An 18207-nucleotide genomic window follows, 5' to 3' on the forward strand; every position below is an offset into this window, starting at 1 on the left:
AGTGAACAAAAAGATTCTGAGAATCAAGCAAGAGGAAGTTTCAGCAAGAGGGAGTCTCATGATTTCAAAGGGAACTCACCATATAAGATTGTAAAAGAAGAAGAGATTCAAGGCTAAAAACTTTAAAGTAAACAAAAGACGTTGATCTCACCTTAGCAGTGGAGAATTCTAGACCCAATGTGAGGCACATAAATACCACACCAAATTAGGCGAATGTTTCAACCTACGTACCAAAACAAAAGCATAATATGTAAAATGAAATCGAAAACATCTTTGCAGAATTCATTAGTTAATTATTGAGAATTTGGCGTGATTAAACAATATCTAAGAATTACAAACTTATGGCTATAGGGATGAATCAGAAGAAACAACATAACAACGACGACATAAGAATAGGGTTACAGTCATCCGATGCCGTCAACAACGTTTTCTATTTCTTTTTCTTTTTTCCTTTTTTTGGCGATAAATACTAATTTTTTTTTTCAGAAACTGAATGTGACGTGGCTAATGGTGATTGGATGGTGAACTTCTAGATTCACTCGGGTGGTGAACCTGAGAATTTCTTCTCATTGTTTTTGTATTTGAAAATTGAAATCGAAATTGGTTTGGACTTGTGCACATACATATTGTTTCCATTGAAGCAGATGGACTCAACATCGTCTCTACAGAAAACTTAAGCAAAGAAAACAAAGTAGAATTTCAAATTCCAGACAGTAATTGAGACAAAAAAAAAACAATACATCGGTGCAAGCTCTCAACCATCTAAAATGAAGTCGATCCTTCCAACAAGAAAAGAAATGTGAGAACATTATACAAGAACTAAAGAGGACATAGACCAGTGTTCAAAAATAAAAAGTTAGAATTCAAAAAAAAAGTTATTTATTTATTTTATTTTTATTATTTAATGAAATAATTATGTACATTTAAAGATTTATAAAACTATGATATTAAGACTTTTTACCTCTTTAATGAAATTTGTTTTGATCATTTTTTCATCGTGGGCTGTTTTGGTAAATAAACCTTAAAAATCATTTGTGAGAACTGTTTTTTTTAATGTTCACTTTTTTTTTAATTAATTTCTAGAAATATAATGGAAATTTGTTTGTAGGGAGAAATATCTATTGAGATAAAAACAAAAGAGTAGAGGTTTTAGAGAGGTTTGTTGGATTGTTGTTCCCTTCACAAAATTTCTTTCTCTTCTTCAAATGTTCATAAGACCTTATCTTCTATCTCCTCCACCTTCTTCCTCCTCCCATGGCTTCCCCCTCGGCGCCTTCTCCTTCTCTCTCCCTAAACCAAACCTCTCTCTTTCACCCCCAAACTTCCCTAGTCACCTGGCTTAAACCTCCTTCCCCCTCCGCCCTCTTCCGCCGCAAACCCACCAAACGCCTCCTACCTCCGATCTCAGCAGCTTCTCCTTCCTCTTCCACCTCTCTCTCCGTCACCGAGAAACCCACCACCGTCCATTTCCACGGAAACCTCATCGAGAGCCACGACTCCTTCGCCGGAGCCATCAAAGGAGCCGCCTTTACCGAGAACCCCGTCGAAAGGAACGAACTTTCGGCGACGAGGAGGCTCTTCACGCAAGACCCGCCGTGGATCTCCGCCTTGTTTCTCAAGGGTCTGACCAAAATGGTTGTGAAGATCGAGCGGAAGGACATCGACAAGAGGAAGTTCGATTCCCTGAGGAGGCGGCAGGTGAAGGAGGAGACAGAGGCCTGGGAGAGGATGGTTGACGAGTACAGAGACTTGGAGAAGGAGATGTGCGAGAAGAGCCTCGCTCCCAACTTGCCTTACGTGAAACACATGTTCCTGGGTTGGTTCCAGCCGTTGAAAGAGGTGATAGAGAGGGAGCAGAGGCTGCAGAAGAACAAGAGCAAGAAGGTCAGAGCGGCTTACGCGCCTCACATCGAGCTCTTGCCTGCTGACAAAATGGCTGTTATTGTGATGCATAAGATGATGGGTTTGGTTATGTCCGGACATGAGGATGGGTGTATCCAAGTTGTTCAGGCTGCTGTTAGTATTGGCATAGCTATAGAGCATGAGGTATGGGTTTAGTATAGTTTATTGGAGCAGTAAAAAGCAATTATGAATGAGTGGTGGTTTTTGGTTTGATTTTTTTTAGGTGAGGATTCATAACTTCTTGAAGAGAACTCGGAAGAACAATGCAGGGGACTCGCAGGAGGAGTTGAAGGATAAGCAGTTGCTTAGGAAACGTGTCAACAGTTTGATTCGTAGGAAAAGGATTATTGATGCGTTAAAAGTGGTGAAAAGTGAAGGTATCAAACCATGGGGACGAGCTACACAAGCTAAGGTCTGTGGCAATTTTAAACTCTTTTGATGACAGTCTTTATTGTTGGACTCATATCAATTTTTTTTTCAGCTTGGAAGCCGTTTGCTAGAACTATTGATTGAAACAGCTTATGTGCAACCTCCACTGACACAGTCAGGAGACTCTATACCCGAGTTTCGACCTGCTTTCAGACACAAGTTTAAAACCGTGACCAAGTATCCAGGGTAATCCATATTCAACATCGTACTAATGTGATGAGTATCTATTGCAAAAAAGGTGTTTTTCTCAATGAGTTTGGACTTTGTAGGTCAAAGCTGGTGAGGAGATATGGGGTTATTGAATGCGACTCGCTCCTCCTTGCAGGACTTGATAAATCTGTGAGTTAAGATGTCTCTTTGATTTAAAGCTATGAACTATTAAATGATCTTTCATTGTTCTTGTCTCTCATGCAGGCTAAGTATATGTTAATTCCTTATGTTCCAATGTTGGTACCACCAAAGAGATGGAGAGGGTATGGTTTGATCAAATCCTTTTTGTTCTTTGGCTCTAGATTTTACTCCCTTACATATTAATCATGCCCCTGTTACTGAAAAACCTCATGCTCACACGTTATGTGTAGATATGACAAGGGTGGTTATTTGTTTTTGCCTTCCTACATTATGCGTACTCATGGATCCAAAAAGCAGCAAGATGCACTTAAAGATATTAGTTCCAAGACTGCCCATAGAGTATTTGAGGTACATTGATATCTTTGCTCTTATATTATGTGTGTTTGCTGTTTCTTTCTTGTAGTGTTTTACATAAATGTTCTAAAACCGTAACTTGAACAGGCGTTGGATACACTTGGGAACACCAAGTGGAGGGTTAATAGGAAAATACTTGATGTGGTAGAAAGGCTCTGGGCTGATGGAGGCAACATTGCAGGCTTAGTTAATCGGGAAGACGTAAGTAAATAGAATTCTTATAGGATCTCCGGACTTTTTACTTTTCAAGGTTTCATTTTAAGAACCAACCTTGTTTGCTGTTTAGGTTCCCATACCAGAGAAACCTTCCTCTGAGGATCCAGAAGAAATCCAATCCTGGAAATGGAGTGTACGAAAGGCCAAGAAGACCAACAGAGAGAGACATTCTCTCAGATGTGATGTTGAGCTTAAGCTTTCTGTAAGAAATTCGTTTTGTTCTGTCTTGACCTGCTAGAGAATATGTGGACTGAAGTTAATGAGTTTCAGGTGGCTAGAAAAATGAAAGACGAGGAAGGATTCTACTACCCTCACAATCTCGACTTCAGGGGCCGTGCATACCCAATGCATCCTCATCTGAATCATCTGAGTTCTGATCTCTGCCGTGGAACCCTTGAGTTTGCTGAAGGACGGCCGCTAGGAAAGTCAGGCTTGTACTGGCTGAAAATACATTTAGCGAACCTCTACGCAGGCGGTGTTGAAAAGCTTTCGCACGAGGGGCGTCTGGCTTTCGTGGAAAACCATTTGGATGATATAATGGATTCAGCTGAAAATGCTATTCATGGGAGACGATGGTGGTTGAAGGCTGAGGATCCTTTTCAGTGTTTAGCTGCTTGCGTCGTTCTGGCACAGGCCTTGAAAAGTCCTTCACCTTACTCTGTAATCTCCCACTTGCCTATACATCAGGTAAGCCCCATAAATTTATATTCATTTGTTAGCTCCTAATCTACTTTTTTTTTTTTTTTTTCTTACATCATTTGGTTATATGCAGGATGGGTCATGCAATGGTCTACAGCATTATGCAGCTTTGGGAAGAGATAGTGTAGGTTCACTTGTGAATATTTATAATCTTCCTTTTTGTCTTGTTCAAAGTCATATGCAATCTCATATTTACTTGTAAACTGGCTTCTCTCAGTTTGAAGCTGCGGCAGTTAATCTAGTTGCGGGAGAAAAACCAGCTGATGTCTATTCTGAGATTTCATTCAGGTATTAATCATATCATGCGATGCTGTCAATACGTTTATTCAGAGTTAGAATCATTCCATGCGTTGTTTCTTACTCTCTCTTTTCTTCTTCGCTTGTGGTGAGATAGGGTCCATGAAATAATGAAGAAGGACAGCAATAAGGATCCTGAGTCGAACCCAACCGCTGCACTGGCAAAGATTCTTATCAATCAAGTGAGTCTTAGTGTTTTTCCTTTTAAACCATTATCTTTCCGGGAGATGCTATTGCTAAGTTTTCTTCTACTTTCAGGTGGACAGGAAGCTGGTAAAGCAGACGGTGATGACGTCGGTGTATGGTGTCACCTATGTTGGAGCGCGTGAACAAATCAAAAGGAGGTTAGAGGAGAAAGGTGTTATCACTGACGAGAGAATGTTATTTGCTGCGGCTTGCTATTCAGCAAAAGTAAGAAAGAATCATAATAGCATTTCACGCGAATAATTTTTTTTTTTTCTGGTTTTACTTTAAAAAAAAAACATTTATTCTCAGGTGACACTAGCAGCCCTGGGAGAGATATTTGAAGCGGCGCGAGCAATTATGAGCTGGCTTGGTGATTGTGCAAAGGTACGGTCTTGTATCATGTTATGAACTTTGCAGTTTCTAAGTTAGCAACTGTGTTTCTGTTTTGTTTTTGACTTGTCAACTTTACAGATAATGGCTTCAGATAATAATTCAGTGCGATGGACAACACCTCTTGGACTTCCTGTTGTGCAACCCTATTGCAGAAGTGAAAGACATCTGGTAAGTGTTTCACGTAAAGCTACGCAATCATCATCATCATCATCATCCTGCTGGGCGCCAATAATTTTTAACTAATGATTGGTTGCAGATAAGAACATCTCTTCAGGTTTTGGCTCTTCAGCGAGAGGGTAACACGGTAAAAAAAAAAGCCTATTTGGTCTTTTCTTTTATGAGCAATGAGCAAGATTTCCACTTGTATGATCTGTGTAAGCTAAAAAGATTTCTATTAATCCCTCAGGTGGATGTTAGGAAACAAAGAACAGCGTTTCCTCCAAACTTTGTGCACTCGCTGGACGGCACTCACATGATGATGACTGCTGTTGCATGTCGAGAAGCCGGCCTAAACTTTGCAGGTGTGCATGACTCCTACTGGACGCATGCATGTGATGTTGACACAATGAACAGAATACTTAGAGAGAAATTCGTTGAGCTTTACAGCACACCTATCCTTGAAGATGTAAGTCTCCTTATAACTCTCTCTCTCTGGTTGAGATATAAGCTTTGGTGTTAATTACTGCCTCGTATGTTTTTCTTGATCCAGTTACTCCAAAGTTTCCAAGAGTCATACCCGGATCTCGTGTTTCCTTCAGTACCAAAGAGAGGTGATTTTGATTTAAAGGAAGTGCTCAGATCACAGTACTTCTTCAACTGAGTCACCGGGAAAAAAGAGTAAGTTTTTAACTTGGGGGTGTCTTTCTTGGTGGGCCTGTAAATAAAACATCCACCACCTCAAAAGGACATGGAACGAACCAGAATCAGCACGAAAGACTGTTACTGCAAATGTTGCAGAAGAGAAGCTTTTAGACAAATCTACTCAAGACAAAAGTTTAAGAAGTTTCTAGCTCAGCAGGTAGGGGGATCCTAGGCATCATTGAATAATGGATGCAAAGTTATTGGCATCAAGCTTGTGTTTCTGGAAATGAGAGAATAGGTTTTTGTAATGTTGTATGTCATTCGTACTGTTGTACAGTAGAGAGACACCTACCTTGGTATAGAAACAAGAAACTAAAAAAAAAACAGAAGGCTACTCTTGTGATTTTGTAGCCAACTCTTTTTGGGACTCTTAATAGATCAGTTATGTAGTAGTAATGGCTTTGCCACTGGGTATCTCTACTTGTGCTGAATTGTTTTATTATTACATTCGTACCCCCCAAAGGTTAGCAGTCCCGGTTTGTTTGCCAAATTAAACCGGGATATTAAAAAACAACTGATAAAATAGAACCGACATTCATTCTAGAATCTAGACTCTCGACTCTGCCTCCATCCGCCGCCTTGAGTTCTAATCCTTCATGTCCTCTTGTCTTCTTCCTCCAGAGTGAAAAGCCTCTGACTTTCCTCTCTACCTTCATCTGGGTATGTGCTTTCTTCCATGTCCTTGCTTGTAGTTTCATATATTCAACTCTCACTGCATGCACTCCCTGAAAAACCCTAACTTTAGGGTCATTGCTCTAAGTGTTTTAGCTAACTCTGTTTTTTATTTGAAGCATAGACTTTTGGCTTAGCGTTTGTGTGATGGATCGTCTCAGCAGTCTACCAGACGAGCTTCTCTATCACATCCTCTCCCTCCTCCCCACAAAGTCCGCCGTTGTGACTTCTTCCCTCTCAAAGAGATGGCTCAACCTCTGGAAACTCAATCCCAACCTCGACATCGACGACTCCGTCTTCATCCATCCCCAAGACGGCAAAGGAGAGAGGCAACACATTCGTCAGAGCTTCGTCCGTTTCGTGGACAGCGTGCTCGCTATGCAGGGCGACTCTCCCATCAACACCTTCTCCCTAAAATGCATCACCGGCATCCATCCGGACACCGTCAACCGTTGGATATGCAACGTCCTGCAACGCGGCGTTTCGGAACTGAGCCTCTTCACTGATTTCACTTGCGAGGATACCGAAGAGGATAGCTACCAGTTGCCTAGAGAGTTGTTCCTTAGTCGCACGCTCGTTAAACTGAAGCTAAGAAGCGAGCATTGCGTTGATTGGTGGTGGCCGGGCGGAATCTGGAGTGATTCTTTAGCCTTAGGTATGCTTAAGAGTCTTAGCATTGACTCTGACTTGATTTTCTGCGGCGAGGTTGAAGAGTTTATTCCTTCTTTCACTGCGCTTGAGGAGCTACGGATGGGTAGCATGGAGTGGAGAGAGTCGGATGTGACCGTGTCGAGTTCGACCCTGAGGACGCTGAGTCTCCACGGCACGGGCTGTGAAGAGTTTGTGAATCCGACTAGTGTTTCTTTTGATACTCCGAACCTGCGTGTGTTAAGCTACTATGACTTGGTTGCGGAAGACTATCCGTTAGTCAATATGAAGAAGTTGTGTGATGCTACGATCAATCTTATACTAACTGATAAACAGGTTAAGCGACTAAGAGAGCCAGACAATGAGTTGTTGTTAGAGGAGGAGGATGATGATGAGGGTAATGTTTTTGTCAACTTTGGTAATGTGGTGAAGCTCATGAATGGGATACAGAATGTTCAGAAGCTTTCCTTCACTGCTGATACTCTCGAGGTTCAGTTTTCTTGTCTGTTATGTTCTCTTGTCTAATATACTTGTGTGACATTAATGTCTTGTTTTCAGGTGCTTTCTCAATGCTGTGATACAATGCCAGTGTTCAACAACCTCAAGTTCTTAGGCATTACGAGTGAAGAGGGTCGAGGATGGCAAGCAATGCCAGCTCTTCTTAAGAACTGTCCGCGTCTAGAAACTATAATCCTTGAGGTAGAATTGTTGTAAACCATGAAACTTACATGTGTTAAGAAGCAGTTTTTTTTATGTTTCCCTTTGTATCCTTTCAGGGTCTGTTACATTACGAAACTGATAAGTGTGGGGATGCTTGTCCCTGCATATCTCGGGAAGGCAGAGGTCGTTCACTCAGGGCTTGTCCGGTGAATAGGTTGGAGATTCAGGGGTTTCGAGCAACGATGAAAGAGATGACCATGATAAAGCATTTCTTGGACTATTTTCCAGGTTTGAAGAGGCTTGACGTCGTCATTGAAGACAACGAGCCTACGCAGCTCAGAAACCCGGAGTTGTCTAAATGTGTCAAGGAGATGTTCAATCTCTACAGCAGGCTGTTTCCGAGTTGCAGCGTCGAGCTCATGGTGAGTGGTTTCTTGCAAAAGAAGTGGCGTGCACAAGGACATATCTGAAAAGAACGAAAACTTCGCTTGCTCTTAGTTTTGCGTTTATTAGACTTCTGCCTCTTTAGTTGGCTTTGTAAACTGTTTGCAAACCAAACCAATGGCTAAACCGAATCTGCTTCCATTGTTTTGCTCTATCATCGTCTTTGCCTTTGATCTTCGCATCTTTATCAGTCACTTAGGTGCTAAATTTAACAACCTGCACCCTAACCTTTTAATTTGTTACTGGACAACATGAAATAAAGACAGAGCTTGTTACAGTTTGGTATTAATATATGTTTCAAACAAAAATGGCTTTAGAAAAACGCCATCAGAAAACACGTTCTTCTTTACATGGATTCATCACCAAACACACGTTCCTAACAAATCAAACACTTTTACAAAAAAGAGCACAACTTCTCTTGATAAAGAGAAATTAATATACAGCTACTTGTTCAAGATTCCTAGACTTGTTGTCACATTATACGAATCAATTATATGGCGACCCGTTCCTCGTCGCTATGCATCACCGTCTTCTTCTGAAATGTTGAACAAGAACTTTGGTAGGGATGTGATCCTAGGAAGGTGTGCTAACAGGTCACTGAACGAGTCTTTCCTTGACATGCTGCTCGAAGCATGATCAAGAACTATACCGCCTTCTTCAGTTTTGTTGTATCTCTTGTTGTTGTTGTTGTTATCTAGTCCAATCTCTTTCCCATCGTTAGCAGCGGTCTGCAAGAGGTTGTAGAAAGAGTTCACCTTCGACATTACACACTTCTCATCCGATGTCTCGGCCTGCGCGTCGCTTAGCAGCAGCTGTTTCATGTCCTCAAACTCAGGGTTGTTCTCGCAGTTAGCTTGATCCGACAGAAGCGCAAGGAAGTCATTCATCGAGATAGATTGGTGTATCTGATTCCAGTTTCTTGCACCAACTCCTCCTTCGATTGCACGAGCATCCATCACTGGGTTAAAAAAAAAAGAAACACTATAAGAACCTCCTAATAGAAACAAGAAGGGCTAGTTATAAGATAGTTGTAAACCTGAGCTAGGCGAGAGCGCGTCATGAAACAGAGACATATGTTCTGATGATGACTGAGCCCCAGACACTGAAGGATCCTCGAATATAGACTGTCGTGTATCAGAGAAGAGCGTGTCGAAATACATCTCTGGTTCTCGGCTTAGACAGAACAAGCGATGATCGCACTGGAGAAGCTTCTCTATATGCTTGCTCAATATCCCTGGGGGACTTTGCAGAAAATGTTGCCTACCATACACACACACACCACTCTCGATTAGGCCTGTGTACATTAAAAGGACAAGGACACACAACAGACATGTTATTTCACCTGTTCATGCTGGCTTGACCATCAGTAAAATCTGATGTTGCCTGCCACAAAGTATGCTTCCTAGGCTGCGGATTAGTCTCCCTGTAAAACAACGGCCGCCTTGCCAGCTGTGTAACAGACAAGAAACCAATTCAAAAACCAAGGTACAATAAGGTTTATGTTAGGCATGCGGGTTCGGTTTCTTCGGGGTCGGTTCGTTCGGGTTGGTTGAAATCTCACCGAAGCGAACCAAATTTTTTTTTTGGTTTGGTTCGGTTTCAAAAAAAATTATCTAAGCTTAAAGTTTATAGTTAGTTTAGTTAAAATTTTCGGTCTAAGTTAAATAAAATTCGAATTTTTTTGGTTAGTTAGGTTATTTCGGATTTCGGATTTTGGTTAGTTCGATTCGGAATTTCAGTTAAGATTGGTACTGTTTGGAATTTTTTTATAAAACCGAATTAACTGATTACGAATCGAAAACCAGTTTTTTTTTACCAAACATTCGAACCGAACTAACCAAAAACCGAACTTTTGGGTTTGGTTCGGTAAGTTCGGTAAAAAATCCCAGCCCTAGTTTATAAATGAAATGATCAACAAGAATGCATTTTATACCACGATGGTCAACGTTCCAGGTTCATCTTCTGGACAACTTGCCTTCAACGCCATTATATCTGACCACTGAATCTCGATCTTGCTCTTAAGTCCTTGTTCCAATACTTCCCACACAAGTTTGTGTTTTGCAAAGTAACATTTCGCCACCAGATCACCTTCATACCTCGATTTATACTAACAAACAAGAACTTAGATTCCCATGTAAACTCGCAAGGCGAAAAACAAGATATTGTATGCAGAACTCACCTCCCATTGGCCAATCCTGAGAAGGGTAGCAGGAAAGTTTGAAGCTTTGAGCTTCTCAACGGTTCCGACAAGAGAAGAAGCATTGGCAATGGTTTCTTTCTTAACGCTTTGAGAGAGTCTCATCTGAATGAGATCTTGAAGAGATGGGCTCTTTCTTAGGCTCAGTCCCAAAGGACTTGGCTCATCGAGTAGGTTCGGTGGTATAAGAGACACGCTTGTTCCATTGCTCCATACCTGATTAGAAAGAAAAAAAAATTAAAATTAAAAAAAGAAAACAAACGACACGACAAGAGAGTTATTGTCAGATGTAATGAAATCAAAATCAGTTTAAGGAAAAAACCTTAGATCGCTTGTTAGCAGGACCGTTCTCTTCTTCCAGAAAATCTTCCACGATCTCTAGTTTGACCGGTAACTTGGACGCCGGTCTTAGATTCCTCGATTTCATCAGTAAACTGAAAATGAATAAAGGTTCACAAGATACAAGAATTGAAATCAAATGAGAGTGACGAATTTTATTTTGAAGATCTAAAAAACGCGAAAGAGAGAGAGGGAGATGGATTATGTTTCTCTTTCTTCCTCGAGACTTTATTATTTAAAAAAAGAAAGTTGAGTTTCTCGAAAATACCCAGATTAGCCCTTCCTCTTTGTCCTTTTTTAGGAGGCTATTTTTGTCATTTCTTATTTTTCTTTTGAATATGTTGGTTGATTCGCTGGCCGACACGAGTGTGTGTGTTTATGGGATGTATCGATAGGTGGGTCCCGCGGTTTGGCTTTTTTAAATGACGGCTATTGATAGAGGATTCGCCACGTGTTATTTTATTCCGATGTGGCTTCTTATCTAATAAGTCTGTTTTGTCGTCACATGTACTTCCCATATTCATTTTTCTCCAATATTAGCAAATATATATATTTTTTTTTTTGAACATTAATTAGCAAATATATTTCAGTATAATATGTCTAATAACATACTATCACACGTGATTCTTCTATTTTTTTTGTTGTATAGTATAAAATTCATTATTCTGTAGCTATAGAATTTTATCGTGATTTTAAATTAAAATTCAATAAGTAAATACTAATTGTGTATTGTAAGACTCACTGACTTACTAGAAAACAAGGGAATTAGGCTGTGAATTTAAGAAATTAAGCAAAAATTGATTGGTTGAATTTTGTGGTTATAAAATACCTTTTTGCTCCTTATATCAACCACAACACTAAACAATCAACCCATACACCTCAGATTGAGTATTAATTTACAAAACAAAATTGTTGGTTACTAATAGAATAGATTTAAATGTTTTAATTAAACAATCATCAGTTTTATTAACATTTATTTCAAGTTATAATTCATAAGAGTTGATTTTCTAATTTTATGCTATAATTGTAAAACTTTGTGTGTATTTGACAACATGTTTACTATATACTCCATCTATTTTCAAAAGATATATATATATATATCAAATTATAGTCTTAACTTATTATGTATTTTTATTCTTAATAAGAATTTATAAAAATTAAGAATTATATTTGCGTTTATTGAACTATTATTACTTTAAATTGTCAAAAATTATCAAACAAAATAATGTATTTATAACCAAATTTTAGTTTAATGTGTGCAAAGCAAAAAAAAAAAACATTAATTTCAAAACATGAGTATAAATTATGTTTTAAAATTAAAATCTGGTATTTCCATACAACAGCATTGATAAATTTGGGGATGATTGGTAAGTGCTGTAGTTTTATATTTTTTGCTGTAGAATTTAATCTGTAGATTTATTTATTGTAGCTTTCCTTGCTGTAGATTTTTAAAGCACTAATTTTTTGCTCTGGAAATAAAGTTCTCTACAGCCATATTTTGATTTTGGAGAGATTTTTTTGCAGTGAGTTTTTTAAGGAAAGCAAAGTTCGATTGGTTGACATATATAGTTGTAGACTAAATTTTCGATGTCCAGAGCATCTACGGCCCCAACCAATCATCCCCAAAGTACCCTAGACGCTATATATATAACGATGATTATATCATTGGCCAAGATTTACGGTTTTAATAATTTACACTAGTATTGTCATAACCCATGTTTAGTTTTAAAAATATGCATGTGTTGATTGTAGATGGCAAAAATCTCAGTCGATATTTCAGTCCCTTATTAAGTCTATAATAAAGGTAAATGAAAATATGGTACACTAGTGTTTCTATTACCCCGGTTCTTTTGTTGGATGCGGTTTCCGCGACTGCGATAAAAAATTATCAAACAAAAAAAAAATCTAAGTACAGCGTCGTTATACAGTTTCGCCGGCAACTGTCGCAACTCGACTTTTCCGTGATTTCATCGTCGCTGTATTTATCAGCGTCTTCTAAATATGTGTTGACCTGCGATTAGCGTCGATTATTGACATCCTCTAACTCTATTGGTTTAACATGTTGCTGACGTGTCAGTTTTAATCCTCTTATATTTTTGTGACGCCGAAGCCGACGCTGCGTCCATGAAAAGAACAGGGGTATTATCTATTAGTGAACTCTCATTATCAAAGCATTAGCTAGTTAGTCGCTATCTCAGCCGCAATTATCCCTTACAGCTTTTGACAAAAAAAAATGGATGGAAGAGTTTTGACGGATATTGATCTAATTATAATAAGTTGAATTCTCAAGTCCTAAGATATATGACAGATTCAACCCAATCATTGATCCATGACAATAACCAAACTCCTTGCAAATGTATCTGTTACACCTAGAGTAGTTTGTCATTGCACATTTGTGGACAGAACCAGTCCTTACTTCAGGCCAAGGAAACAGCTTCGAACCATTGATTATATTAAGTATTTTCAGCCATAAAATTTCGAAATATTTTGATTGCCCAGTTAGTATTTCGTCTCTGTCTTCACTTATGAGGTTATTTTGCAATATTTTTTCTTTTCTCTTTTGAATAATTGGTTGATTCGTAGGCCGACACGAGGGTGTGTTATGGATATTGTAAGAGGTGGGTCCCTCTTTTCTTTTGTAAATGACGGCAATAGACGAGGATTTACCACGTGGCGTTTTATTCGGATGTGGCTTCTTATCTAAAGGTCTCATCTGGTCTGTTTTGTCGTCGCTTGTAGTTCCCACAATTTTTTGAAAAAATTAGCTAATTGGTTCCTATTAAAAAATGATTTGTCTCTTTATACTTTTTGAGTTCATCTTCTTTGTCAAAATATATTTTTACTTTTATAAATACGGAATAAACCCTGTAATTAACAAATAACATAATCTTATAAACTTTAAATATTAAAGTGAATTCCTTAGAACAATACTAAATTTTTTCTATCATAAATATTAAGACTAATAAATATAGTACACAATAGTCAAAATGATCAAAATATTTTATTAAATAAGAATAAGATATTTACATCCCTTTAATTGAGTAATCCAAATATATCTTTTGTCGGTTATTAGTCTAGATTTAGAATCTATATTCGAGGGTGAAATTTTAGGAGGGATGAAGTTTAAGATTACGAAAGTATTAATATTTAAAATAGTTTCAAAACAAAATTTCAGATTTTAAAATAAAATTTTGGAGAAAAAGTTTCAAAAATGGTTTGAATTGAAAACATGTTTTTTGAAAATACAAAAAAAAAATATTTAAAAATTATTTATATTTATATATCTATGAAGTAAGGAAAACGAGTTTTTCGTATCTTTAGTGAAACATATTTTGATTATTTTCTTACGATCTTTTGGTCAAAAAAATATTTTAGTGTTTTTTTGGAAGAGTTACTCAATATAAATAATATTTCTATTTTTTTATTTCTCATTAAAAGATCTAAAAAAAACTAAGGATTTCCGTCTCTCATTTACTAGGTCTTTTCACAATCTATCTTCTCATGAAAAAAGTAGACCAAAGCGATTTTCGGGTGATCTCTCCAGCGTTCTCACCACGCTCACTGATTCCACATGTCCATTGAGTGTGTGCAGCTCCCTAACCCTCTTGTTAACATATAAAACATCCACTCGGTGATTAGCTCCAGTCACAGAATTAGTAATACTTCAGCGTTGAGACACCTGTTTATTAGACCTAGTGATCTCAGCTCTTCTCTTAGCTTGCTCTGTAATCTCAGACAATTCTCTGTAAGTTCCTTGCTCAGGACTGATGTGAACTTGTTTTGGCTGCAAACCGTGAAGTGTCCTCTGATTAACTGCCCATTGAGCCTCTCTCTCTTCCTTTCCAGTCAACATGTGATGCAGCACACCGTCTTTACTATGGGCCTCGTTCAAACCTCGGCCTTTACTTGAGCTTTCCGTATGGTTTTCCTTTTAATTATAGGAATAGATAATACTAGATTTCCTTTTCGAATTAGGACTTGGCTTTTTAGAATTAGTTTATATATTAAACTTTAGACTTTGTATTGGTTACGCTACTTTGATTTATAAAACTTCAGTTTACGTACAGAGCTTATAAAAGCACTTAGAGGAGTACTCTAACCCTATTTTGATCTTGCCGAGAGTATCGTCAATATCAAAAGACCTTCTTGCTTCGTTGAGAGTATCAACGCGCCAAGAATCTATCGATCTTACAAGTTCTTTTCAAGTTTTTGTTAGATTACTTGTTACCTAAGCTTCCGCTCTCTATCAGTTGGTATCAGAATCAGCACGTTCGGGAAAGAACTTTCGGTTTTCAATGTTAAAGAAAACAGGAGGACTTGGTGGCGACCAGCGGGATCAAAACCCAGAGGGAGCCACTTCGGAATTTACTGAACTACGAAACCTACTCGGGGAGATGCACGCTTCAACGCAATCATCCATACAACAACAAAGTGTGCGTTGACAACGGCAATAGGTGCTCTAACTACTCGTTTAGATGCCTTAACAACTGCCTTAATAACTCGCTTGGAACCGCTTGACCAGCCGGTCGACAATGCTCCATTCCGACCTATACAACCACAACAACGACCACAACAACAACAACTCCCGCCTATTCATCATCCTCCTCGTCAACACCAACAACGGTTTCCACACCAGTTTCCGCCTGGGGATGTTCGACCTCGCAACATCTTCGACGAAGAAGAAGAAGACCATAGACGCGTTTTTAGAGAGGATCTTCGTCAACATGAAAACTTCCACAGTCGCTGGGAAAACAGTTTCAAGGTTGACATTCCTGAATTTCATGGAGGTCTCAAAGGCGATGATCTCAATGACTGGTTAGTCTCCGTGGAAGAAATTCTCGATTTTAAACAAGTTCCTCCCACACTGCGAGTCCCTCTCGTGGCAATGCGTTTTCGGGGACATGCGGCGACATGGTGGAAACAACTCAAAACAACTCGTTCCCGAACTGGAAAAAATCCTATCCAGTCATGGGACAAGTTACTTAAACATCTGAGACAAACCTTCTTGCCTCATAATTACGAACGCACTATGTACACCAGACTACAAAATCTGCGACAAGGATCTCGTACGGTCGTTGAATACGCAGAGGAGTTTGCACTACTCCTCACTCGTAATGAGATTAATGACAGCCAAATTCAACTGGTATCACGTTTTATTGGAGGTCTCCGATCTCAATTACAGACAGCAATGGCTCAGTTCGATCCTTCAACGATCAGCGAAGCACAGCAACGTGCAGCGTCTCTTGAACAGCAATCACGATCGTCTAACTGGAATTCTTCCTCTACACGTTCGCGATCTCAGGACCAAACAGTAAGCACCAATCCGGCTACAACAATTAAAGACGCTGGTGATGCTTCCCCTTCTGTCACAAAACCTGCGACACAAGATGAGCAACAACTACGCCGTTCAACACGACCAAACGCTTTGCGTTGCTACTCTTGCGGTGAACAAGGACACAGACAGACAGCGTGTCCTCATGCTACACGCCGAGGACTAGTCATCAATGAACCAGTAGATGAACTCGACGTCTACGACTCTCAGGAAGAAGATGATGGCGAGAACGACACCTTAGTCCACCAAACAGCGGGCGATAGTGGTCATCTTCTACTTCTTCATCGTTCTTGTCTTGCACCACGACAACAAGATGACAAATGGTTACGTACAAGCATCTTCCGCTCGATTTGTACCATCCAAGACCGCATATGTAGCTTTATAATAGATTCAGGAAGCTGTCGCAATGTAATCTCGGAAGACGCAGTAAAGGAGTTGGGCATTACCGCAGAACCCCACCCGGCGCCGTATTCTTTGGGATGGTTGTCAGAGAGTGTGAACTTACGTATCACACAGCGTGCCCTGGTGTCTTTTTCAGTGGGACCAATATATAAAGATCGTCTTTACTTTGATATTGCACCAATGGATATTAGTCACCTCATACTAGGAAGACCATGGGAGTATGATCGCCGAGTGACGCATGAGGGAGTTACAAATACTTATAGCTTCACATGGAATGCACAACAGATCGTCCTTTTGCCATCTCGCGAGCCGCCCACTCCTGCGTCGCCTACTCCTCCAGCCAAACAGGCAACGTCCCCCACACCACATCAACGCTCTACCACGATGTTGTGTTCATACTCCACTTTCATCTCAGAGTTGAGATTAGCGGATCACGCCTTCGCCATCATACCGACGACACAAGAAACCGCCACAACGGCAGCTCCTTCTCCATCAAACATGGCCTTGTCAGCGGTTTTAAACGACTTTCCCGACGTCTTTCCCGCAAACTTACCGGAAGGTTTACCCCCTCTATGAGATATACAACATCAGATCGATCTCGTTCCCGGTGCAATTCTTCCCAATAGACCACATTACCGTATGAGCCCGAGCGAACATGAGGAACTGCGTCGACAGGTCGAAGATCTGCTCCGCAAGGGACACATTAAAGAAAGTCTAAGTCCATGTGCAGTCCCAGCTCTTTTGATTCCTAAAAAAGACGGTACGTGGCGTATGTGTGTGGATAGTCGCGCGATCAACAAAATAACCATCCGCTACAGGTTTCCAATTCCAAGATTAGATGACCTATTGGATCAGATTGGGTCAGCAAAATTTTTTTCCAAAATCGACCTCAAGAGCGGTTATCATCAGATTCGAATTCGTCCCGGTGATGAATGGAAGACAGCTTTTAAAACTCGTGAAGGTCTTTTTGAATGGTTAGTTATGCCTTTCGACTTGTCTAATGCTCCTAGTACCTTTATGAGGATTATGAACCAAGCTCTCCGCGAATTCATCGGCCGCTTTGTTGTCGTCTACTTTGACGACATACTCATCTTTAGCCCTTCGATCAGCGAACATAAGGACCATTTGCGACAAGTCCTTACCGTTCTACGTCGAGAGAAGCTTTTCGCAGCAACACAAAAGTGTGAGTTTGGCGTGTCGCAAGTCCTTTTCCTAGGATATATAGTCTCGGATAAAGGACTCTCGGTGGATATGTATAAAATTGACGCTGTCCGGTCGTGGCCTGTACCAAAATCAATTTCTGACATACGCAGCTTTCATGGTCTTGCCTCGTTCTATAGACGCTTCGTCGAGCACTTCAGTACTATAATGGCGCCAATAACGTCTTGCATGAAAGAGGGACGATTTACTTGGACGCAAGAAGCATTCGTGGCTTTCAACTTAATAAAGGAAAAGTTGACTTCAGCTCCAATTCTTGTCCTTCCCGACTTCTCTGCTACCTTCGAACTACATTGTGATGCATCAAAACTTGGAATCGGTGCAGTCCTCAGTCAGCGTGGGCGTCCGGTGGCCTATTTTAGTGAGAAGTTGGCCGGTGCTCGCAGCCGCTATAGCACATACGATGTCGAGTTTTATGCCATTGTTCAAGCTATTAAACATTGGCGTCACTATCTCGTTCATCGGGACTTTGTGTTGTTCACCGACCATGATGCTCTACGCCATCTAGATAGTCAAGCAAAAGTTTCTTCTCGGCATGCTGGTTGGATCTCTTATCCCCAGCAATTCACATTCTCCATTCGTCATCAGTCGGGGGCAACTAATCGAA

General features: G+C 39.9%; 3 protein-coding genes across 4 annotated transcripts; 2 read left to right on the top strand and 1 right to left on the bottom strand.

Moving 5' to 3' along the window:
• Nucleotides 1–1150: 1150 nt before the first annotated feature.
• On the top strand, nucleotides 1151–6102 carry LOC106311530 (DNA-directed RNA polymerase 3, chloroplastic). The gene is made up of 18 exons (XM_013748719.1): nucleotides 1151–2046; nucleotides 2126–2314; nucleotides 2384–2517; nucleotides 2601–2670; nucleotides 2746–2804; nucleotides 2913–3030; nucleotides 3124–3237; nucleotides 3323–3454; nucleotides 3523–3939; nucleotides 4025–4075; nucleotides 4169–4239; nucleotides 4346–4430; nucleotides 4507–4659; nucleotides 4744–4818; nucleotides 4906–4995; nucleotides 5084–5131; nucleotides 5234–5452; nucleotides 5537–6102. Exons 1-18 carry the CDS (start codon nucleotides 1255–1257, stop codon nucleotides 5645–5647), a joined length of 2928 nt encoding a protein of 975 aa, XP_013604173.1. The 5' UTR covers nucleotides 1151–1254; the 3' UTR covers nucleotides 5648–6102.
• A 58-nt stretch (nucleotides 6103–6160) lies between these two features.
• LOC106311531 (F-box/LRR-repeat protein At3g58930-like) lies at nucleotides 6161–8285 on the top strand. 2 transcript variants are annotated; one of them, XM_013748721.1, is made up of 4 exons: nucleotides 6161–6348; nucleotides 6485–7497; nucleotides 7567–7707; nucleotides 7785–8285. In XM_013748721.1, the coding sequence occupies exons 2-4, from the start codon at nucleotides 6508–6510 to the stop codon at nucleotides 8136–8138; spliced, it is 1485 nt and encodes a 494-aa protein (XP_013604175.1). In that variant the 5' UTR covers nucleotides 6161–6348; nucleotides 6485–6507; the 3' UTR covers nucleotides 8139–8285. The 2 variants fall into 2 exon arrangements, with proteins under 2 accessions (XP_013604175.1, XP_013604174.1); XM_013748720.1 differs by having other exon boundaries at nucleotides 6225–6348; nucleotides 6480–7497.
• Nucleotides 8286–8369: 84 nt separating this feature from the next.
• LOC106311532 lies at nucleotides 8370–10854 on the bottom strand. The gene is made up of 6 exons (XM_013748722.1): nucleotides 10632–10854; nucleotides 10292–10525; nucleotides 10046–10219; nucleotides 9455–9561; nucleotides 9149–9372; nucleotides 8370–9070 (listed from the first exon to the last, which is right to left on the bottom strand). Exons 1-6 carry the CDS (start codon nucleotides 10734–10736, stop codon nucleotides 8628–8630), a joined length of 1287 nt encoding a protein of 428 aa, XP_013604176.1. The 5' UTR covers nucleotides 10737–10854; the 3' UTR covers nucleotides 8370–8627.
• Between the last annotated feature and the right edge of the window lie 7353 nt (nucleotides 10855–18207).

This window comes from Brassica oleracea, chromosome C8, assembly GCF_000695525.1.
Source record: "Brassica oleracea var. oleracea cultivar TO1000 chromosome C8, BOL, whole genome shotgun sequence".
NCBI lineage: Eukaryota > Viridiplantae > Streptophyta > Magnoliopsida > Brassicales > Brassicaceae > Brassica > Brassica oleracea.